General features: G+C 42.1%; 1 protein-coding gene across 2 annotated transcripts in view; it reads left to right on the top strand.

Annotated features, from left to right (window-relative positions):
- Positions 1-23921, top strand: part of LOC135496125 (E3 ubiquitin-protein ligase rnf213-alpha-like) — a 52848-nt gene that overhangs the window by 2139 nt on the left and 26788 nt on the right. For both annotated transcript variants that reach the window (XM_064785262.1, XM_064785263.1), the window contains exons 3-38: positions 16-303; positions 1392-1598; positions 4119-4996; positions 5471-5568; positions 6012-6203; positions 6614-6810; positions 6986-7293; positions 7663-7919; positions 8302-8553; positions 10353-10548; positions 10923-11002; positions 11228-11570; positions 11917-12015; positions 12244-12348; positions 12568-12745; positions 12990-13328; positions 13681-14273; positions 14669-14819; positions 15044-15261; positions 15489-15629; positions 16002-16175; positions 16398-17001; positions 17367-17562; positions 18024-18145; positions 18389-18460; positions 18614-18720; positions 18838-18979; positions 19346-19529; positions 19718-19940; positions 20178-20327; positions 20800-20911; positions 21373-21508; positions 21706-22005; positions 22564-22761; positions 23025-23268; positions 23601-23839. In XM_064785262.1, the coding sequence (XP_064641332.1) occupies positions 16-303; positions 1392-1598; positions 4119-4996; positions 5471-5568; positions 6012-6203; positions 6614-6810; positions 6986-7293; positions 7663-7919; positions 8302-8553; positions 10353-10548; positions 10923-11002; positions 11228-11570; positions 11917-12015; positions 12244-12348; positions 12568-12745; positions 12990-13328; positions 13681-14273; positions 14669-14819; positions 15044-15261; positions 15489-15629; positions 16002-16175; positions 16398-17001; positions 17367-17562; positions 18024-18145; positions 18389-18460; positions 18614-18720; positions 18838-18979; positions 19346-19529; positions 19718-19940; positions 20178-20327; positions 20800-20911; positions 21373-21508; positions 21706-22005; positions 22564-22761; positions 23025-23268; positions 23601-23839 (8323 nt within the window). The remainder of the gene's footprint in view (positions 1-15; positions 304-1391; positions 1599-4118; positions 4997-5470; positions 5569-6011; positions 6204-6613; positions 6811-6985; positions 7294-7662; positions 7920-8301; positions 8554-10352; positions 10549-10922; positions 11003-11227; positions 11571-11916; positions 12016-12243; positions 12349-12567; positions 12746-12989; positions 13329-13680; positions 14274-14668; positions 14820-15043; positions 15262-15488; positions 15630-16001; positions 16176-16397; positions 17002-17366; positions 17563-18023; positions 18146-18388; positions 18461-18613; positions 18721-18837; positions 18980-19345; positions 19530-19717; positions 19941-20177; positions 20328-20799; positions 20912-21372; positions 21509-21705; positions 22006-22563; positions 22762-23024; positions 23269-23600; positions 23840-23921) is intronic.

Here is a 23921-nt window from a genome sequence, read left to right as displayed (position 1 = left end):
GTGTCTCATTTCCAGTTGCCAAAGTTGAGTCAGTGGAGGAGGCTCTGTCCAATCCTGACACCATAGACATCATGTGTCACGGTGACATCGAGCCACCACTCTGCGATGGTTACGATTCAGATGAAAGCCAGATCTGCAATGTAGCACTATCTGAGAACATTTTTTGTTCGAATTGTGGCCAGAGGAATAAGTATGTCAGATGCAAGGAAGTCCATGATGACGGGACTGCCTGTATGCTGTTCATGAGGAAAGGCAAGCCATGCCTTTGTTGTGAGGCTGCCAAAGCTGCCACAGCTGCAAAGGGTCAGTATAAGTATTTTTTACCCTTTTAACTGTCCAGATCAAACTTTCGAGTGTCTGTGGTGCTCGATATCTTGAAACAAATGGAAGATTGTTCCAATTGATCTTTTTTATCATCATCTTAGCTTTAGCTTCATTCCCCATTTTATTGACTTTTAGCGTGTCGGTGCTTTGAAGTTTCTCCGCTAATATAGCAGTTGTCATGGTACTGCTACCCAGTGCAGGTAAACAAAAACGTGCATGTCCGTGTGGGAAGTTTGCCACTTTTTCAATCGTATAGCGTTAAAAGAAGAAATCAGGAAATGAGACGACTTCTTGAAGCTTTTACTCAGTAAAACTTACAGCCCATTTCAGTTTCAATATCTCTTCCTGTAAGCTTTTGCTGGAGATTAGCTCAGCCGAGGTTAAGATTTGAAAATCATTCATTTTCATTTTGTTGTTGCTAAAAACAGCAATCTCTTATCACTGTATTATATATATTTGAAGTAATAGTCTACATTTTTGATGTACATTTACTGCAAAATGTAGCCTAGATCTAGATGTATGGGGTATTGTATAAGTCAGCTGATCGTTAAGTGCTGATATTCCATTGTATTGATCTCAGACAGATTCGATGAATCCTCTCCCAGGCCAGGTGATGGAGATCAGTGATGTCATAGGTTTTCACAATGTCTGGTTTCAGTGAATCACATTAGCAATGTGGGGATTTTTTTCTTTCTGTTTTGATGTGTGATTCGCTGAATCTGGGTTTTGCCTTATTTCAACATTCAAGGAGCATTTTCATTGTTTTTTGCTGTTGAATTATTTGTGATAGGTTTTTAAAAGACGTCAGTTATAATCGAACTCCAGTCTATCTTGATACTTATTACTATACTATTACTATAATAGTATCATATTACTATAACAGTATTACAAAGACCATGCAATGAGTGCATCCGATAATCAGGAAATAATTTCCCTTGGTAATTTTGTGATTTATTGGTTGGTTCTTTTCATATTTTTTATTCAGCCTTGGCAATTTTGTTGCATGCAATAGTTAACTCCCGGAATCAAATGAATGAAGTTGTAAAATTTCCATTCTTTTCGTGCAGCTCTTCCTCCAGAGCCCCCAGTCTGTGATGGCAAGGATGAAGAGGGCAATCCCTGTAACGAACCCATCGGCCAATGGAGGTTCTGCAATAAGTGTGGAAATAGAAACGAGTATGTCCAGTGCCAGGGACCAAATGGAGATGGATCGTTGTGCAAGTGGTTTGTTGTACCGGGAAGGAACTGTCCTGTATGTCGAACAGTTGCCGTTGGTGAGTTTTCATGAAGTTTGTTTCAGAAGTCTGATTATTTAAGGATGAATGCAGGTATCCATGCAATGTTCATAATAGTGTCTACCCATGCCAATTTTGAGATGCCCTGTTAGTCGTTACTGGTGAAGGTCATTTTTAGCTCAGCTGACAAAGTCAGCGGAGCTAGTCAAATAGCTATTCGATTGGTGTCCGTCCTTCCACCCATCCTGCCATCCTTCCATCCATCCATCCATCTGTAGGCAAAGTTGGGCATTTTGTAATCATACAACCGAGGCACTTCAAATCTAGTCTTGCTTATAAACAACGCAGAAAATGTTGCTTACGGAAAAAAATTTGGGCGATTCGACTCAAATTCAGCTCCCCAGGGGGCAAAATGCGTAAATGAAAAAACAATTTTTTGACGCTCTATTCCAGCAGATAAAAGCTCGAAATAAAGTTGAAAAGGTCTTCATGATACAGAAGTTTTGATATAAAATAGATTAGTGTGGATTTATATCACCAGTTGGCGGTAGTGAGCAAAACTGTTGTTTGACCCCGGATGACCCCGCTTTAAATTTCCCGCCGGTTACCTGGAGTACTATCATCAAGAAAATGGCGGTGACCTTTTTATTTCTACCGGAGCGATGATTTTGTAAGTGACAAATTTTCTTTTTTAAGCCTTTACGGAAACGTATTTTGGTACGAAACTTCACACGTTTATAGAAAAGATCAACGAGAATGTGTTCAAATGCCCTCATAACGATGAGTTCAACAGAATTTGGTCAAAACAACCTTCGAATGGAGTCAACTTTCTTTGCGAAATTGAAGCGACGACAACATTATTTATCGTAATTTATGCAGATCTGAGTCCAGCTGATGGGCGATGTTTTGATTTGTGTTCAAACTATTGGAAACTTCGGAAATTAGTTCTATTAGTTCTACTATTCCGTAGGAGTATATTATAGCCATTGATGTTGACAGCTAAAAGCACGAAAACTTTGTTCAGGTTTCTCGTCCAATCACGTGACCTCTCCAACACTCGATAATGCACTCTTCGTCCACGTTTTAGGCCAATCTTCGGCCTGAACATGAAATCTAATAAGCGCAGTACTTAAATCAGATGTTTCTCTCGCCTTGAAAACATTCCTGGGTAAAATCCATTGAGATTAGCCGAGTTAATCCACTTTTTCCGTGCCTAAAATCTCTGCCGCTGAATTCTATAAATAGAAACTATTAACATCGCGGCAGTGTGGTTCCCATTGTGCGCCCTCCCACTTCACACCATGTCAGGAACTTTTACGGAGAGAGAGGGCGTGCGGTAAGAAGAATGACCAAAATGACGTCACGTTTTCCTGGCAATGTCTCTTTAATTGCCAGACCAGTCAAGCATTGGGAAAGCATCTTTAATTCAGACAACGTTAGAACTCGAAAAACGAATATGTTAAATTGCAAAATTAAAAGCAGATTTCACCACTAACCAGCCAAATCGGAATACGACGGCACAAAATGTTCTCGCTTTCCTCCTGCTAAAAAACCTTGTTCCCGCACTCCTATTTTAATTTATCCCAAGGAATATGCTATGATCTGTTTTCACTTTTTTGTAATTAAATGGTATTCATATAATGAGATCAATAGTAGTGTCCGTGTCAGATCCCATCATGGAGGTATAAATAATTATTTATACCTCCATGATCCCATCGTTCAACTAGTCTTCTCTCCCCAGGTGCCTCACACGGACCTTCACGTACTCAAGACCAACTCTTACAATATCGCCCTCAAAACAACCCTGGAGTCATGAATTCACAGGTGCTCCTGTGAAATCTCAGTTCTAGTTTATTTATCAAACTTTATCGAGGGTTACCCGGTTATCGAATCGAATGGATGTGTCGATCGTCGGGGCGGATTGATATGTGGTTAGGTTGTGCGTCCAAGGCGATTACTAATAGGTCATTCAGTTAGTTTGAGAAAGATCATGATCATGAAGATGCGTGTTGTGTTATCATAACTGGAAAATAAGTTGAAGTTATTATTAGTACTACGATTCTTACATGCGTAAAAAGTAGACGTTTTAAGCAACACAATAATGTTACTCCCATTTTTTCTGTAAAGCTATACTGAACTAGGGATATCTTCCGTTGCCTCCTGTAATATTTACATACCATGGCTGATTAGTTCAATCATATTTCATCCAGCTGGCAGCTCTGCATTGGAAATTTTAGTGGTATAACGTGTTCTCTTGACCTTCAAACAGTAGTATAAAGCCGATATTTACTACTTTATACCCTCAGTCCTATGTTATTAGGTCATATCCAGCTGAGCGCCAGGCCCTTGGGCCTCTTGTTACATCTTTCCATACAGCAGCTCTGAGCCTGGCCTTCCGGTAAAATTACAGATTCTTTAATTCAGAAGAGGAACTGCAAATATTATTCCCAAAGCATCCTCAAGATGTTTACCAGCTTAAAGTGGAAGTTCTTTCCGTCCTAGGCTTATTTTATTAACCACCTTCTGTATTTAAACTAAGCTTTCTATTGCCAATATCAGGCCGGAGACCGAAATCCAAGAAGCCGGTCTCTCAGGAAAAGGTGCAATCACCAGTCAAAGAGACGGAGCTCAGAGCCAAGCCTGACAGCAAGCATGCACGCACTGACCTACCACTTGAAGCAGCTAAAAGCAGATTGGTAAAGGAAGTCCAGCCCTGTCTGATGGACCTGGGGCAGAGAGACCAGTCTGATGATTCACCTTCCCGACTGACAGGGAATGATGAAGCAAGGCGTCAAAACAGTGGAAGGTCTAGCCTCGACTCGGTGTCTTCAGCTGATGTCATAATTTCCGAGTCCAACCGAGATCATTCTGGGGAGCTGGGTGACGGTGATGGGGGCAAAGTCTCCCGTGCTGATCTTGAGAGCCCGAGCAGTGACCATGATCCTGCTGAGCAAACCATTTCAGATGAATCAACTCCTAAAGAACAGTGTAAAGTTAGAGAGCTCATTCCAAAAGATAGTGCCATCGCTGAAGAGAAACTGTTGGGGGCCAAATCCACCCGGAAGTCGTCTGAGAGACCCAGTGACGAGGACCAGAAGTCTGATGAAGTCAATGCTGGTGTATTCCAATCAAGCATGGCTGTTGCTTTGTATAAACGGCCTGATGAGATTGGTGAGACACGTACCCCTCCAGCTGATCAAGTCTTTGGATCATCCCAGGGTGGTGCACCTCAGGGTGGTGCATCCCAGGGTGGTGCTGGTGATGATCACCCTCTGGCCCATATTGATCGTGAGAATGGCAACGATGGTGTTGTGTCTGCTTCCAATGGGGACACAGCGGTGAACCGTGGTGATGAGGGGATGGAAACATCAGGTGAACCTCGGCGCAAGAGAGAGTTAGAAGGCTCGCATGAGAGTACTTCTGAAATTGGTGGAAAGGTAGGCAATACCTTTACATTGTACATGGAGCAAATTTCTGAGTGTCACGTGAAAAGAAAGATTTGTGATATGAGGACTGGTTTCCTTTATCACATCACAGATGTGTTATCACATCACAGATGTGTTTACACTGGGAGACTTCATGGAAACAGTTGCACTTATCTTAAATCTTTCAGCATGTTTAGTAACCCTGTGGTGAGTGCTGTATGTCAATTAATTAAGTCTGGTAATTGTTTGTTAATAAAATGTGGTTAACATGTCATTGTCCAAAAAAATTGTCTCTCAAAAGTTGAATCCTCGAACGACTATTGATCACACCTTCTCTCCCAATATAAAAGACTCCTACTGGCTCTCTCTTACCAATCTACAGTCAGTAAATCATGTTGGACTTAAGATATCCATGGAAAACAATGGCACATTTTTTCAAATTTTACCATGTTTTTGTATCAGATGTGACGTCTAATTTTCTTGTAGAAATCAAAGGATGCAGCTGCTGGAGGAACTTGGTACCAGAAGAAGGATAACCCTCCAGAAGGCTATAACCTGAGATCACAGGACAAGAACAAGAAAACGTAAATATACATCCTGTCTGGACTTGTATGATTTCAAGTGCTGCATTGCACGCTTGATTGACTCTCAGATTAGTCATTTAGTAAGAAATATGACATGGTTCGCAATGAAAATATTTTGAAATCAAACCAGAAATCTGTCTGTCATTGACTCTTAAAATTAGATTTGTAAATTGTTTAGTGAAGCAATCTGATATTAGGCCAACTGATTTGCAACCCAAAAGCTAAGAAATTGGACGGTTGGTTCCTCAAGGTAAAAGTGCACTGTGGTAGGTTAGCTGAAGTAGCTGAAGTAGCTGGTCCTGGTCTGGATGTTTTTTTGGAGGACATATTCTTGTTCTTTGACTGGTATTGGCCATTCGGTTCTTTGCTAGTAACTCAGATCTATATGAGGCCGGTTTGTTTTAGTCATTTAGTAACAAATATGACATGGTTTATTATTTCAGGAAAGGTGCGGAAAATGCAGCAAAGCAGACGAGTGCACAGAGCAAACAAACTAGAATGAGGAAGATCCGATTCCACGTTGTTGTCCACAGGCATTTCAAGTTTGATGAGAAGACTGATGAGATCATCATTCGATTTGGGCATCATTTCCTTGGCGGCTGGAACGAGAACAGACACAAAATGAAATTGGTGGAGTAAGTTATAATAAGATAGCTTTGCTCGATACTAAGTTAATTAGCAATTTATTAGTAGAAACTGAATATTTATGTAAGTAGGATATCAACTGGACTAGTGGGGAAGTTGACATACGGCATTCCTTATCAAAGAGTTATCATTCTTTGTTCCACATCCAGGTATTTTTGGCAGTTTAAAAGACCTTTTAGATCAATGGTCTGCTGCAATTTAAAAAATGAGAACTGTTAAGACCAACATTTGTCTGTGCATATCACTTGTGGATTTTATATATTCTGTCCAAATTTCTAATATCACCATGGTCTCACTGACAGTGATGTTGTTCCTGCTACATTGAGATTTTGTCCTTGATGGTTATTATGTGTGTGATGAAAAACGGAAAAAGTTGAATTTATTTTCTTTTTGCTTCCAGAAAGTATGACAAGGGGTATGCACTCATGGAATTGGAGATGGAGATACCAGAAGACGTAAGAAGATCTGAATACAAGTACATCTTTTCACGACCCGGCAAGAACAAGTTCTCTTGGGAATATTTGCCTAACTATAGCAAGGACGTCCAGCACATGATCAATCGTAAATTCGAGGTTCCTTACATGCAGGAGAAACAGAGTGAGTAACAATTATATGTGTGTCTCTCCATATATTGTACAAGTGTGAACTGGTCCACACATTAACCATCTAGTTCCTGGAATGGTAACCGTAATTAACCCTGTTACATTCCATGAAATTTACTTTACAGTGATTCCAAAGATATTTGTTAATTTCTCATTCTAATTTCTTTCAGTCGAGTTCGATCAGTATGATGGCCTTATGTACCCCTCACCTGAAAACGGTGGTTTTTGGGGACAAGTGAAGAAGGGAGTCAGGAAAGCTTTTGGATATGAAAAGAAAGAGATAATAGATGAAGTAAAGGATGCAACGATGGTCATGCTTCCAAAGTGGCACTGGTTCTGTTCTGAAACTGCGGCTGGCCAGGGTCTCTGTTTTGGAAAAGCTGAAGAAGTCATCAATAAAGTTGACTCGGTGTTTCACTACATACAGAATTCATTCTCAAATTTGGGTGAGGCAACACCGCGAGAAGTCTGGAGTGAGGTAATGAAATAAAAAGTTATCTTTTGTTGGTTAAATTGAAATCAGAAGGCAGTGCATGCCATGAGAAAGAGAGATATTCTCTCCCCCTTTACAAACCTTCGCAAAAAAACTGCAACTCGGCGAAAACGCATTGTTTTTTAGTTAGATTATTCTTGTAAAACTCTCATGAGACATCACAGGTGAGCAATGGATGCCTCAAACACATGCGCTGAAAGGAATCAGTAGAATACATTCAGTATTTGAATAGTAAACATGTGCATAGTCTATAATGTGATGTACTCCTTTGCCTTTTCAGACAAAGATTTAAAATTTTCTCCCTCCAGTATTATCCAATTATTCATGCTTTTTTATGGTGTATTTTTTATTCAGCTATTCTGGGATTATTTGAGCGAGTGGCAGGCAACTGTCAGCATGCAAAATAGTGCAGGCAAGTGGACACGAGATGTATTGGAGATGCGTTTGGTGTCAGCCTTGACAGTCCTTCGCTTGATTGTGAAGCTGAATACACTGCTGGCCAATGAAACACAGATGAACCAACTGTGCGACTGTCTGCTCCTGAGACCTGATCAAGATGGACAGATACTGCCTTTCTTTGAGATATTGAATAAAAACTTCGAAAAACCAAGGTAACTTCTTTCACCTTTCATTACGATTTCAGACTTGGAAATAAGCATATGATTTTACTTTACTTCTGAACTAAGAATGTATGTTTTTATTTGAAAAATAGTTTTGTTACCATTTTTTTGTGATAAGCATCTAGGATAAGTCAGTCTGTGTCCTGCCCACAATTTAAACTACATGTAGCCTTGTCCAGTGTTTTAGTCATACTAAGAATAGTCAGAATAAGCTAAATGAGCTGTGCATCATTGATTTAGGAGGAAAGTGGTAATAGGGGAGGTCAAATATCAGAAAATAGTGCAGCGGTAGGGTTGGGTTGACCTGCTCCATTTACAAAAAAACAAGTAGCTGTTGTTAGTTTGAAAATGACATGAAAATACTTTTCTGCAGGAACCTTGTCTTTCACCTTCTGATGCTGTGCAAGAAGCTTACTGTTGATGCCTATGATGTGGATGAGATGATACAACACAAGTGGCTTTTTCTCGTACCCCTGTTACACCTTCTGCATGGAGACGCCGCTATACATGAGCCGATCTGGGATACACATGGTACAAATCATGAGGATCCTGCTTGGTGGGGAATAAAAACTTTCTCACAGTACCAGGCACATTTTCAAAGAAAAGTGGATGGCTACAGGATTCTGTAAGAAGAATACTTTTTATCCTTTTTTCATAAAATAACTTTTTTCTATCAAGTGTTGTATTTGCACAGGTTACAAACGTAATAAGTCCTGAATTTGCCTTCTAACGTCCGGATCCTTAATTCTAACACTGCTTCACAAAATTATACACACCAAAGTCATAATTGATAAAATAGTTCGTCGGGATGACGATTCGTGCACGTGATTATAAAATACTCGGGAGACTGGAATAACTCTCTATCGCTCTCTTTCTATCTCTCTCTCTCTCTCTCTGCCGAGAGCGTGCGGACAGCTGTTTTGTATTTACGCGCAGCTTTGTCTGCACCAATCAGGGGGTAAAGTTGATGCGTCTCCATCCAATGAGGAGCCGCATCAATGCTGACGTAATTGATCACGCTGGGGAGAATGGAGGATTAAAAGTAGACCGTGGGAATTTTCACAGGTATCTTATCTGAACCCAATTCCAATAATCCCGCACACTTAATTCCAAGAATTACACATTACAGTGCTACTCATAAGAAAGGTTTTACAATTACTATACAACACAAGAACTGACTTGCAGTGTTATTGTGAGTGGAAATTGAATATTATCTGATACACGTACGAGTTCTTGACACTGCACAAAATAGAACTTAAAATGGTGAGGAAAGTTTACAGCGTTTTGCTTCAACCTGCTTGTTCTTTGGTTTTTAGCTCACCTCTTAGCAGAGGTGAGCTTATCCCATACCGTGGCGTCCGTCGTCCGTCGTCGTCGTCGTCGTCGTCGTCTGTCGTCCGTTAGCAGGGCACGTTTCGTAACTGTTAGAGCTATTGAGTTGAAACTTGGTACACATGTACCCTTATGTAATGACACCTTGGAGACCAAGTTTCGGTCCGATTCGTTTCATGGTTTGGCCACCAGGGGGCTAAACGTTAAAAGTGAAAATATGCAATATCTCCCTTAATAGTAGTCAGGAAATTTTGAAAAAAATATGGTAGGTACTTCTAGCAAAGGTGCATCTTATATCTTCCGGGTTTTTGATTTGACCTCCTTTTCAAGGTCACAGAGGTCAAAGTTTGCTGATTCACTGAACAGTAGCATGTTTCCTATCTATTTTAGCTAGAAGGTTTTAAACCAGTGTGGACATGTATCTGGGGATTCTCTATTCCACCTCTAAAATTTCGGCCGTTCGGACATCAAATATGGCCGCCAGGCAGCCATCTTGAAAAATAAACACAGTACTATTACTCCGAAACTAATGATCGGATTGCAACCAAATTTGATCTGGATGTATATCTATGTACTCTCTACTAAATCCTTGTTTTTTTATCAAATGTGATAGCCAATATGGGTGCCAGGCGGGCATCTTGAAAAATTCTTAGTTTGGCCACCCGGGGGCCAAATTTAATGTCCAAAGTTAAAATGTTTGATTGCTCGTTTAATAGTGGTCTGATTTTCATAACATTTTTATGGTAGGTACTCCTAGCAAGGATACATTTCATAAATGTGGGTTTTTGATTTGACCTACTTCTCAAGGTCACAGAGGTCAAAGTTTTCCTATGGCACCGCCATTTTACAATGACGGCACGTATCTCTCATGTAATTTCATTGTAAAACATTACTTCATTTCTTTCTTACATTTAAAACCATGCTAATGCTTCATCCATCTTCCCTTCCCAAGAGGTGAGCACAATGGCCCTGGCCATTTCATTGAAAGTCAAGTTATGTATTATTGTCCTCTGTTGGTCATACTGAGCAGCCATTGTACCCTTTGAGATAGATAGAACGATGCTTAGCACCGTCAATTAAATTATATTTCAGAGACCTTGAGTTCCTCGTGAAGCACCTCAGCCCCTTGTTCCAAGTTGATTACCTCCTGCCAAGAACGCTCATGTGTGTTCTCAGTAAACGTCACATCAAGTTTGCGTATGCGAGGGATGCCTTTCCCCTTGATTGTTGCATTGCCAACTGCTTCTATTTCATCAAGTCAGGAAAAGGTTATATCTTGGATGAGGATGTGAGTTTTGCTTTATTTCTGCTCGAATGAAAATCAATCTCATGAAGCCCTATTGTCTGTTGGCTCTTTATGGCATTCACTTTGCCCACGCGCTGGTCACCCATCCAAGTTATGACCACGCCAACGTTTATCTGCCTGCAGACAACGCACCAACCATTTGGCCAGAAGGGAAATCCTCTATGGCCGGCAGGTTAAGCCGTGCCATATAGCTGGGGGTACAGTACAACCCGCACGAGATTTCTGTAGCTTTTTTGCCATTATTTCTGGTCGTTAATCTAGTTTTTGATACCATGAAAAATTTTCTCAGCACAGAGTTGATGATTTGGATAGGAATTTAAATCCATTTGCTCATGTGTTTCTTTGCTGACTTTCAGCATCATCACATGATGGAGTGTCTTGGCAGAGTGCTGGAGAAAGCCAAGAAAACCTACTCGATTGACAAGGTGACTACTGAGTAAGTGTATCTTTTGTTATATGGAAAAAAAGGCGTGTTCAGTGTCACAATGATTTGGGCGTTGGAGCCCAGTTTTCTTGCCTGTTCTGATTTGTTTATACATTTATTCACTGCTTGTGAGTTCGCTGATAGCGATTGGCAGGTCAGCCTGTGATAACAGGTTATTTAGACCAGTTCTTCTTTGTTTTCTGCCTCACTTCTTTAATTCTAGGTGTCTATTTTCAGCGAGAAAAAAGACTTGGCATTGAGGGAAATCCCATTTGTTGAGAAACTTGCAAGGGATATGATGAAACTTCTGTTACGTGTTACTCAACCAAGCGCAGCGTGGAACAAGGGGAAGTTGATGGTACCGATTGGTGTGCAGCTCGTTGTCTGCCTGCTTGATGCTCATTTTCGAATGCTTGACTGGATACCAAAGGACCAGCAGGATTGTATCGCGATGCACCATAGAAGTTTGATGCAAAATCTTGACGAGTTGAAGGCATCGGTTATTTCCTACCTATCCGGAGTTCTAAAATGGCCAATAGCAAATCGCTTGAGTGAATTTGCTGATGCTGTGGAACCAACGGTAGGAACAGAAAGCATGACAACCGGTTCAACCAACATCAAGAAGGAAATTTTACTTTTTCAATTCTGATGTGTTGCCTGTCAACTTTTACGAAGCATGCACTTGATATTTCCCCGTGTTGACATCGCAGTTTCAGGGTAATGGTGAAGTGATGTAGTCCTGGCAAGGTCTTTTACAGCTTTAGATTGTGGTTGGCCATGTCTTTGTTAACTCTGGTCGCCGAAAATGGAGTAGTCCTACTAAAGGAAATTACTGCTAATTTCTCGAACTGCCTAAATCAGGGATTACATTTTCTTCACACAGTAAATTCAATGTCAACTTGCACACGATTCATACATATTTTCAGCTGTGGAGCAACCTGCTGAAAATAGAGTTCGCCACAGACAGACCCAGGAACATATGGAGGGCAGCCTTGTTGCAGGCACTGGAGAACAGGATAGGGGAAGTATGTTGATTTGATCACAATATTTTTTTCAATAGAATTTTTCAACAACTGCTGATCAAGTACCTTTGTATGTGTACTGTAATGCACGCCAAACTAAATATCGACAAAAAATAAGCCTCGAAAGTTCTGTGTAAATTAACTTATAGCAGTCAGTCTGCACCCTAAAAATAATTGCCAATCATTCAAGGTAAGTCTTCAGAGGTAAATCACCGGTCATTATATTTTTAGATCTCTCACATACAACAAGTAGAGATGTACTGTGGAGAGACAGACTTCAGCCGCTATGACAAGGGAATTGAGGAAACATTCAGCAAGATTGCCTTTGACGTAGTGGTAGGTGGTTAATGAATGGTCTTTGACCATGTTCATTTCATTTCTATGTTTTATGTCATCATCTATACGATGGCATCTTGGCCCTTGATCTGGAAACTTTGTTGTTGAAGCGATTGTTGTTAACATTAACTCATGCTGACAGCAAGGGAGGACTAAGTGTATTTTACTTGGTGAATTAGTTGTGATGATATTTCTTGGATGATGAACCATTTTTTTCAGAGCAAAGAGGTGAACATTCTGACCATTACCAGCCACAATAAGGCCAAGTATAAGAGGCTTGTGTCTCAAATGTTTGAGGAGGCTTGGAACCACGCAGTGGGGACACACCGTGATAAGATCCTGATGCACCTCCTGTCATGGCCATCTTTTGCAAGGTGTTTAGAGATATTCAGCACAGGTAAACTGAATCCATAATTATCAGTTTTCTCTTCCCCTTTTCTTGTAGACATTATTAATTTTGTTGAAAGCATTGCTTCCTTTTCATGAGGAGGTAAATTTTGTCTGATTTTTGACGTCATACCCTCGTGAAAATCATTGTCGCTCATTGTGATCCTGAAACCTTTTTATCCGACTCGGTGTGGAGAAAAATCAAAGGTTTGTTTGTTAAATGGCTTATTCCATACTGCATTATTCATTTGCAGACAAGAGAGAAATTCTCTTCAACGATGCCTGCATTGCTCACATCACTGCGGCCGTGTCCGTTCTCTCAGAAAAGAAAGATGTGCTTCTAAAGCACGAGATCAGGGTCTCAGACTTAGAACTTCTCCTCAAGCACCAGGAATCATTCATCACGCTCTGCTGTATCGGGGCTGCTCGTGAAGATGATGCCAAGGATCCTGAGGGAAAGAAGGCGAAACAGGATTCCTTGCATTCATATTTGACACAGTTCTTCCAGCTGAGACAATATGAGTTGGAATACTTCAGGCGGACGTGTGATAAGCTTCGAGTTCTACTTGGTCATTGTGCTGAACTTCCCTGCAGTAAGTTGTCATTGAAACAGTAATTCTCATTTGGTGAATTGCCAGTTGTGTTTGAAAATAGGTTTTTAATGTATTGCGCTGCACAACCAAGGGTGATTGAACTAAAAAACTTTTTTGATAAACAGAGGTGGGCCTGTTCTTGGAGAGAAAAAATTCTGAACAAGACTGTAACGTCTTGGTAGATTTTGCCATTAATGAGCTTTTGGTGAATTTCCCACCATAATAAAAGTTTTCCCCTCTATTCTAGAATGAGGCCCTGATTGCCAGGGATACTGGCCATTTTTGAATTTTGGCCCACGTCCATTTTGGCTCATGGCCCTCACTCACTTCTGGTTTTGCTGTTCACTTTCAGAAGTCCACACAGAGTCCTTTGCTGTTCTCCTCCGTGAAAACAACAATAAACGAGCGATGATTGACATTGTTGCTCCAGCCAAGGGGCCATATGAGGGAAAGAACGTCCCCAAGATACAACTCTTTGGGCTATCCGACAGATTGCTGGGCATTCTAGACAAGGTCAAGACCCTGTCAACAAGCATCATTCTGAAAAAGTTGTGGCTCAAATTCGGCACAGTCGAAAAGGAGGAAACTGGTCATGATGCAACTCAGCTTCCACTACAGATTGATGATGCAGTTGATCGAGTTTGGCAGCCATCTTGGGACAGGTGGTGTGAGCTGATCTCAATGTTGAACGTTGGCAATATCTCCTTGAAACAGGTTGATGCATATTTCGAATGCTTCAGGAGGAAGTTTGAAGACATAAAGATGGAGTTGGAATGCATGCGAGATTATGTTGAAGAAGAGCTGAATGTGGAAGAGATCCTCAAGCAGATTGAACTCTACTACAAGTTGGATGGTTACACCAGGGGTGCTGTGACCATTCTCAAGGTCAAGAAAGAGATGGAGCTGACAGGAGACTTCAGTCAGGTCGAGACACTGGCTAATGTGGTAGGTAGCAGTTTGTACAACCTCCTTGATCTCTTTATATTACCGTATGTGATGATTATTATTAGTTTGGCTAAGTTCAGGTGTAGTTCTTCTGCATTCTGCTCGGCTATGATGAGCCTGCAACCGGTAGCACCGGGGGTCATCCTGGGTCCATCAATAACGCTAAAGACCCCCGTAATGGTGTGGAGTCCTTGAGGCAAGGGGTCTGGTGTCTTCCTCCCTGGCTGTGAGAGGAACAATGAAAAGTGTTCAAAAACTGTCGTCGAGCATAAGCGTTGAGATGGAAGTCAGAAGTAGTTGATGCGACAAAGCATTTGTCGCTTTCTTTCAGCAGCAATTTGGGACTCAGAATAAACCGATAAAAAACGTGGTCGTCCACCTCTTGTTCATTTCAGACTGAGCACAAGCATAAACCACTCAGGAGCATGAACAGGAACCTGCTGACGACAGGAAAGATCTTGGAAAACATCACAGTCGAGCAGGTGGAGTGTCTGAAGGCTGTGGCCAAGTGCAAGGAACTTGTGATATGGTTGAAAGACATTGGTGGTAATTGTTGACGAGAGTTTTTGAACATTGTTGATTTCCTTGAGCAGAACACTTTTGCCGAAGTACTTCTCCTGATTTCAAAGCTTAACTGTATGTATGTTGTCTAGAGTCACCATTAGCATATTCTTGTAAATTCGGATGTTTGAAGGCGCACTGGCTCTCGTCTAGTGATGATAATTCTTAACTTCTTCGGCCCTGCTCTTAACTTATTGCTATGTCTGCAGGTACAAAGGAGCTAAAAGTATTTGTTGATTTGGCGAGTACGACCGCTGGTGAGGGAGATATGGACCTGGATCGCGTCTCCATGCTCCATGCTGTGGTGACCGGCTATGCCCCACTCATCTGCGACCTGAAGCAAGATGCTTCTGCCGAGGTTTTCTTGGGCCACTGTAAGATGGTTTGGCGCGCTTTGGAGTCGGATAATATGCTTACAGACAAATTGGTAGGTACTTGTACTGAAGTTCTTACTACCTTGATTCACCAGGTGGAGGTTGTAATGTTTGAGAGTAAAGTGCTCAATGATTCGAGGAAGAGATTCGAGATATTTAATTTCAAAGAATGGTGGACAGTTACTTCATAGCCTTGGCTTTGGTTGTGGTGAGGGCATTGAGCTGTCTGTTTTTATAAGCACTTTACCCAAGGACACAAGTTTACCGCAATCTTTTGCAGCTGGACACCAAGAGGCACATGGCCTGGCTGAAGTTCATCAAGGACTCACATGGGTCAGTTGAAGTCTCTTCGCTCAGCGAGGTGGACGCCATCAACGGGCGAGGTGTCTACAAAGTTGGCAATCTCAAGAAAGGACACAAGGTATTCATACAGTCTAAAGTTCCTGTTCTCTTCTCGATCTTATTGTACTGCTGGGTGATGGTTCCACACGAAATGCTCATCAGGAAATCTCTAATAGAATTGTTTGAGGAAGAAATCCTTATTTGCAGATGGTATCTTTCATAAATTTACATGCAAATCAAGCTGGAGACTTTCATTTTCAAGAGATATTATTCTAGGGGTATTCACTTTTTCAGTAGACTTGAGGTGAACTGGGATGGTATCATTTGTTGGCTTGTTGTTGAGTAATTGAGGACAATCATGAGGTGTGGGTTGGAACCCCAATTGTTTGGTTAAAAGACACTCATTTTACCAGTTGTGCAGATTAGAATATCATCCTTTGTTTTTCTTTAGGACATCCGAGATGTCATTCAGTTGACGGTGCCTGCATTGAAAGACGATCCGAAGAGAACGTACAACATTGATCAGCTGAATGAACTCCAGAGCAAACTGATGTTGATGTCGTCTGGGAAGAGAGGTAACCAAGATGAGGGTGTGCAGCTCAGCCAGATTGACAGATTCACAGAGGTAGGTTGAATTTTGTCCAACACCGACCTCACTCGCATGCGTACAATAGAATGAGTGGGGTATGGCTAAAATGTGGACACGTGTCCTTGTCAACATTTTTAGTAAATGATTGATCCGCAGTCTGTTAAAAGTGCTGCTTGTATAAATCACCTTACTTTTGCTGCTTTAGGTTGGTTTCCCTCCCCTTCCGTGTCGTTCAGTGTCACCTTTTCCACATTTTAGATCTTTGAAGGTGTGACCAGGCTTGCCAAAGCCTACATCAGAATATGTTCTGCTGGAAATATCCTCTTCCAAGATTGGGTGTCGACACTGTTTTGCAACTTGACAACGAAAAACAATATCCGGGTCGACTTCCATCTGGAGAAGGGAATATTGATGGAGAAGAACCAAGGTCAACTGACACAACAGATCCACAATCTGGCCGACTTCATGGAGTCTTGTTTACAAGATTGGCAGGAATATCTCGTCAGGCAGCGTGGGAAGTATCCGCAGCTGAATCATTTCACAACGGCACAAATTGTCCTACTTCGCAGTGAGTTTGCCACGGTCACTAGTGCAGACGTCAAAAGCTTGACGTATAATATGCTTCATAGCGTCAAAACCAATGCCAGGAGAGAGGATTTGATTGGGGCTGTGCGAGCTGCTCACGATTACCTTGAGGCAAAGGCATCGCCGCAAAAGGAAGAGGAGGACACAGAAATGCCCGAGGAACCATCAGAGAACTTGCTTGATTTGAAGGAGCGGCTAATCGACGCGGGCTTCAGTGAGAAGTTGGCGTGTCTGGCTATCCAGGAGAGTGTAAGGGACGGCTACGATGAGGATAGGTGTAAGTGTGTTTACCTCCAATAATTTTGAAAATCCCGTTCGGAAATAATTGAAGTACTTGTGGTCAAATGCAGGAGACTGAGGTTGTCTTAATGAGCACTTTTTGCTAGGTAATCAGAAAAGGGAAAGGGGTACAGTTATAGCCTCTGCAATATAGAAAACAGCTCGGGCCATTGTCATAAAGTGTGTTACCTAATAACATCATGTTGACAAGTCATTTCATCAGACTGTGCAGTACGCATCAATGAGTACAGAGGCTATAATTGTATTTGGCCATAATTGTACCACCTTGCTTTACATTAGTGAAATTTCCTGAAAATGCACCCAATGTTACCCTGTGACTGAACCAAATTGAACTTCGTTCAGGTATGGTCTGGTGTTTAGAGAATCGGGACAGAATCGACAATGCCGATAGTGATGATGCTGATGATGAGGATGGGGATGTGACGATGGGCGATGATGGAGAGGCTGAAATGATGAGAGATCTTGATCGTCTGCAGCCAACCACGTCGATGAATACTGTGACATCAGAACTATTGGGTCAGCTGGATAGGCATCAGAAGTATGTCTGGCATCTGATTTGGTTGAAATAGATTGTGTCTTGTATTTACTTCTTACTGGGACTTGAGCAATCAGAAGAGCTCTATCATGCTTGTTCGGCCCAGACAGCCTCGGCAATGGGGTTTACAGGGCTTCTGACTGGGCAGTACCCGAGTGGAAGGCCCACATTCTTGCTCGGGAAAGTGGCAATCTCAGCCCGCTCATTGATATTGTGAAAGTCATGAGACAGAAAACGAAACATGAGTCGAGTTTGAGACCAGTGTCATGGACGCAGCAAGCTTGGGGGGCTGAAGTTGTCGAAAAAGTGTGTTTTTGACCATGATTTTCGGCAAAAATTATCCGAAACTTTCATATTGCCCCCCCCCGACCAAAAAGCTAGCTATGCCCTGGAGTGTTATTTGACAGGGGTTAAGTTACAAGTGCTGTCGAGTTTCGGCTCATAAACTCCTCGTTCACTTCCAGGGCCCTGTGTGATCAGCTCAAGGAACTCTGGGACAAGTTTCTCAGTGCGGTCTCGATGAGCGTGAAGGACTACCGCAGCGTCGAGCATCTTGGATTGATTCTGGACCGGCTCTCAGACAGAGGTAAGAGAGGCAAAAAAACTAGTCTGAGAACTTCCATGTAAAATTAAACCTATCTTCATCATTTTAAGGTTTACATGTCAGCTGACTTCAGTTTGAATTTTCTGATTTAGGTCTGTTTCCCTAGCAACTGGAAAGAATTGTTTTCTTAAAATTTGATGAAAAGTGTGTATTGAGTGTAGTTTGAGGTCACTCATGTAAAATAACTCGTTGACTTATTTCATTTTTCAACCTCTACTCTTTCAGAGGGCAGAATACTTAGGACCTTCCCACCATTTCTGAGATCAGGGCGACCCAACTTGATTGTCTGCCCAGAAGGTAGGTGGCCGTCTGCTTGAAATCTTATCTTTTTCCTGACCTAATCTTATCCGCTAGTATTTCTACTATTGGCTAATAACTGATAGTTGTCTCAGTCAAAAACGGTTCCAAAAAAGCTGAAAGCATAAAATGTAACCCTGCTCTCTTTTTCAGCTGATATATACAACATGGTACTCGGCCTTTACATGGATGACCCCAAGCTCCCTCTACCAGATGATGAGGAGATCCTTCTCTGTACAAACTCAACTACCACAGAGGAAGTAAGTGACCAGGTTTCTCCACTATGCTTTTTGTGACTGGTGATGTGTCCTACTTTCTGGCCGAGAGTTCATTTTCTTTTTTGTTGTCATCTTCTTATTCCAACTCCTCCTTGGTAGGTTGACTTGCTCTGGCAACGAGCGACTTGCGATCAGATGAACCAGGGCAAGATCTACTGCCTGGTGAACGCCGACAGACTTGACTATGATGTCAGCGATAGCGTCGAGAAGTCATTGGAGAAGCACATCAAAGGAAAGAAAGGTAACAGGATTTTTCTGCACTTTATCTTGATCTACTCTCGGGGAAATTACTAGACAACAAAAACTACTCATTGTCGATTTTCCCCCTGGTGGCACATTGGATGCATGTAAAGTATTGGGTTTTCGCTACAAAGTTGGTCAGTTATGGCTGCCTTAAAGTTTTTTTATGGATATATCTCTGAATAGTCTGCATGTCTTCCTTGTCTATTTATATAATGAACTATTTTTCCACATTGCACAAAAACCAGAATACCATAGACTGTAGACCTGTCAACCCCATACAATGTAAACATTGCAGTCAATGGTAGTGTTTTTTATTTCTGTCAAAGTTGCAGTCAACTGTAGTGTTGTTATTTCTGTCTTGCAGACTATCGCCTGGTCATCGTCTGCTCGTCAGAGCGAGAGGACAAATCCCGCATGGTTACGGCACTTGACCGTGACAGATGCAACCCGCTGATCCGTCCCACAGCCAAGATCAGTGAATACCTGAAACAGCAGTTCAAGAGAGATTATCCCGGGGACCAGTCAGCACCAAAGTTAGATTACGATAAGTAAGTTCATTTGGAAAAGTGCTTTGTGCAGTGAATCTGCCTTGAATTTAGTCCTATTGAAGGCTCATCATCACTATCATCATTATGGGACTGGAGTGCTAAGATATTGATTTCAGATGATTATGTAATGTTATGTGAGTTTGGCCCAATTGTTATTTGTGATTAAGCATAACACCAAATTTTTTCAGCTGCTCTGTTCGCCTTGTGAAATCATCCACTGCGGGGGTAGGCAAGACCCTGATTGCCACTAGAATGAGTGCAGACTTGAAGAAGAAGCATGGTGCGACTGTCAGCATCCCTCTTCACGAGAGATACGTTACAGAATCTGACCTCGTTGAAAAGCTGATCGTTCGAACAGAAGCTGGGGGTCGGAATGTTGCCAGGTTGTTTCACATAGACATCGGACACGACGTAAGTTCATGTCTGGCTTTCTATAGTTCATACTGTTGTTGATTTCATTAAGATCGTCCTATCAGATCAAGTTGGTTTTGACCTTGGTGTCGAGATTGTTGTCACTTGTAGTCTCATCAAAGGCTCTGACTTTTTGCCCATTTGGCCGTTCAGCTAACCAAATGCAGATGTAGTCATTGGTGCAACTGTAGCAATTGTGAATATGAATACCATAACTGAGTCCACACTTTATTTCAGGTTGTGGATGGCGTGGACCATGTCCTGTTCAATCTCCTTGTCCTCCGCTGCATTAAAGATGCTTCTGGGCAATGTTGGAGGCGGTCGCCTGCTGACCTCTACCTGATTGAGAATCTGCCCTTGCTCAAGCGAGAGGTCCAGAGAACAAATGTAAGCCTCAGTGTTTTGCGGTGTTGTGGTGACTGTGATGCGATTGTTCCCTTGAAAATTGATTTGGATTATGTATCGCGAGCATACCCTGCTATACAGACATGAAGATCAGTCCAATGGTTACGGCCTCTGTTTTTTAGGGTAAACGGGCACATTTAAGTGGATCTGGTGTATAGCTTATATGAAAATACACCAAGAAACAAAGAATATGATCAATGGGCTCGTCTCCTGGGGTGTATAGCCTGGTATACTCGCACACAGTGGATTAGAACTTGATCATTTACAAGTTACTTCAACTAGAGGATTAATTGATCTTGGGGGAGAGGGTTCAGCTAAAATCGGATAAATTTGGCCTTGTAAAAACTGGATAAAATCTCGAGTAGCACTCTTCATTTGTGCCATTTCAATGAATGATAAAATACATTTAACTTTCATTTGCTTGGCTTCCATCTTGTTTCTTTCCTATCTTCAGCAAACAGAAAAAGTTCAGTTCGTCCATCGCATGCTGAATATTCTTCCAAGTGTAACCTGCCGTCCGCCAAAGGAAACGTTGAAGATATTGAGGAATGAATATCGACCAGAAGGTAAACTAAACAAACCTGGCCACAGCCGAAAAAGAACTGTGCTAAATTCATCAATGAATAATTGGTTAAAAGGAGCTCAACTCAGCTGATTAATTCGATTATGTCTCTTGAACTCTGCCAAGAAACCCTCTACTCAATAAGTATCATACCTGGAAAAGCTAAAAGTTGAAAGAAGTTATCCTCCCTCTTCTACTTTATTTGCTCTCTTTAGAATCAGGGTGTCCTATCAAATGCTGAACCGTGTTTGTTTTGTAGATTTTAGCCAGGATGACCCCCCTGCTGTATGATAATATATGTACTAGCAAAGAGTTTCAGAGACCGTACATATACTTGAGGGACTTGACAGCCAGGAGACCGGCTGTTCCCCAACCAGAATTGATGAATACGGATAGAGTTCCAGAGCTAGAACTGCTGCTCAGGTTCAGCATAACTTTCAGCTAAAGTGTTGTGTCCTGTTTTAGATTTCAATCGTGATGACCCGCTGCTTCACAACGACATCTGTACTAGCCAGGAATTCCAGAGACCGTACAGATACCTGAAGGAGTTGACAGGACGACAGGACACTCCTCCGTTCTTTTGGCTGGACTTGCTCCTGAGGTATGACATGATTTTGTCCTGGTTTTGCAAGACCGAAAATCTCATAAAATCAATGGAGAGTATCTCTGTTCAAAGGGCAGCACCAAATGTCACTGATTGACATTTCAAACCACCGATGCAATACATGGTGGAAGGTTTCCTGTTTAATTGCTTTGATAATAGGCCTAATGGCTTACCTCAATGCTCAAACATTTCAGATACTGTGGGGTTGAAAATCCGTCATGGGCCGAACTGCGTCACTTCATCTCGTTCCTGAACATCCAACTCCACGACTGCGAACATTCCATCTTCTGCTCAAACATACTGAAAGACGATCTCCCAGGATTCACAGCGTTCGTTGTCAACTTCATGATTCAGATGTCGAAGGATTTTGCCACTCGGTCGTTGAAGATGTCGGAAGAAACGCCCCAGTTACAGCAGGACATGACCGATGAGGCTATGGAGGAAGAGGAGGAGGATGAACTGCCCATTGCTCTTCGCAGGACGTGGGAAACAAGGTACGTCAAGTGTCGTCTGCTCAGGGCTTTTGCATGAGCTGGTGTCTGTTGATGTTACTCCATGCTGTTGAAATAGGTGACGTCTGCTCCAGGCTGTTGAATTAAGTGACGTCTGCTCCTGCTGGCTGTTGAAATAGGCGACGTCTGCTCCAGGCTGTTGAATTAAGTGACACTATCTCCAGGATGTTGAATTAGGTGATGTGTGCTCCAGGCCTTCAATTTAGGTGATGTGTGCTCCAGGCCTTCAATTTAGGTGATGTCTGCTCCAGGCCTCAATTTAGGTGATGTGTGCTCCAGGCCTCAATTTAGGTGATGTGTGCTCCAGGCCTTCAATTGGGGGTGATGTCTGCTCCAGGCCTTCAATTTAGGTGATGTCTGCTCCAGGCCTTTGAGCTATGTTTCATCTCCTCCAGGTTGTTGAATAAGGTGTCGTCTTCTCCAGGACTTTCAATACGGTGGCTTCTGCTCCAGGCCATTTGATGAGGTGACGTCTGCTCCTGGGGAACCCATGGGCCGACATCTTCTCGTAACTTATTACTCCACTATTTTCAATTTCAGCCCCCATCCATATATTTTCTTCAATCCTGACCATCACTCCATTACATTCCTTGGCTTCAACATTGACAAGGAGACGGGTAACTTGATCGACCACCAGACGAAAGCCGTTCTGAAGGAGAAAATCATGTCAAAACAACTGTTTGAGGCACTCAACAGACAGGGTGTGAACCTCTTGGAGAACTTTGATAACCTAACAAGGTCAGTTTAGCTCCTTTCTTGTTTTGTCAGCTAGAAACCAGGTGGGACTTAGATTTTCAATTGTTTGATTGGATGTAACTTTGATTTTGTGTCCAGGGTTTTGATTTTGATGAAATCGTTGAGATAGATGTTCAGTCACTTTTCTTTATCCTAAAAATTGATCTAATTGATGTTACATGTAGATTGGTGATGTCCCTTGTTTGGGTTAAATAGCAAAAAAAATGTCTTAGTCAGATGTCAATGTGATGTTGTTCATATTTCAGGGCTGACAAGATCACCAAGCTGTGCACAGTGATGGGAAATGAGATGGTCCACGACCCAGACGAAACGTACGAACTGACGACGGACAATGTAAAAAAGATGCTGGCAATCTTCATGAGGTTCCGCTGCAGCATCCCAGTGGTCGTGATGGGCGAGACGGGATGTGGTAAAACGAGACTCATCAAGTTCATGTGCGACCTTCAGACCCAGCCGGGGGTAGAAGTCAAGAATATGGTGCTCATGAAGGCAAGTATTTAACTTATTTAAGAAAAATTTAGTATTTGTGGAACAAGTACTCTCTGTAGCATGTGTGTGCAACCTACCACAGTTAGGTACAAGATTGGATCTTTATAGGTCAAGGTCATTCAAGAGCTTATCTGTCTCCTGGTGTGAAGGTCAAGGTCAGCTTATCTGTTTCCTGGAGTGAAGGTCAAGGTCATTCAATGGCTTATCTGTTTCCTGGTTTGAAGGTCAAGGTCAGTCAACAGCTTATCTGTTTCCGGTTGTGGAAGTGAAGGTCGGTCAACAGCATATTAGGTCGCTGTTGTGAAGTTCAAGGTCAATCTGTTTTTCTTCAGGTTCATGGTGGTACATCACATGCAGAAATCATCGCAAAGGTTAAAGAAGCGCAGACGCTCTCGGCCAATAATCGAGCAATGTTCCCCAGAATGGACACCATCTTGTTCTTTGATGAGGCGAACACGACTGAGGCGATCGGTCTGATCAAAGAGATCATGTGCGACCAGAGCATGAATGGTGAGCGCATCAACACCAACGCAGGTCTTAAATTCGTCGCTGCCTGCAATCCTTACAGAAAGTAAGTAGTTTTGTTGTTTTTGGGAGAGAGCTCTTTTTATTATGGGATGCATCTCCAACCAAATATCTAAGTTATCTCTTGT

Source organism: Lineus longissimus, chromosome 11 (assembly GCF_910592395.1).
Source record: "Lineus longissimus chromosome 11, tnLinLong1.2, whole genome shotgun sequence".
NCBI lineage: Eukaryota > Metazoa > Nemertea > Pilidiophora > Heteronemertea > Lineidae > Lineus > Lineus longissimus.
The sequence above is the reverse complement of the archived record's forward strand: the minus strand, read 5'-3'. Positions and strand labels throughout refer to the sequence as shown.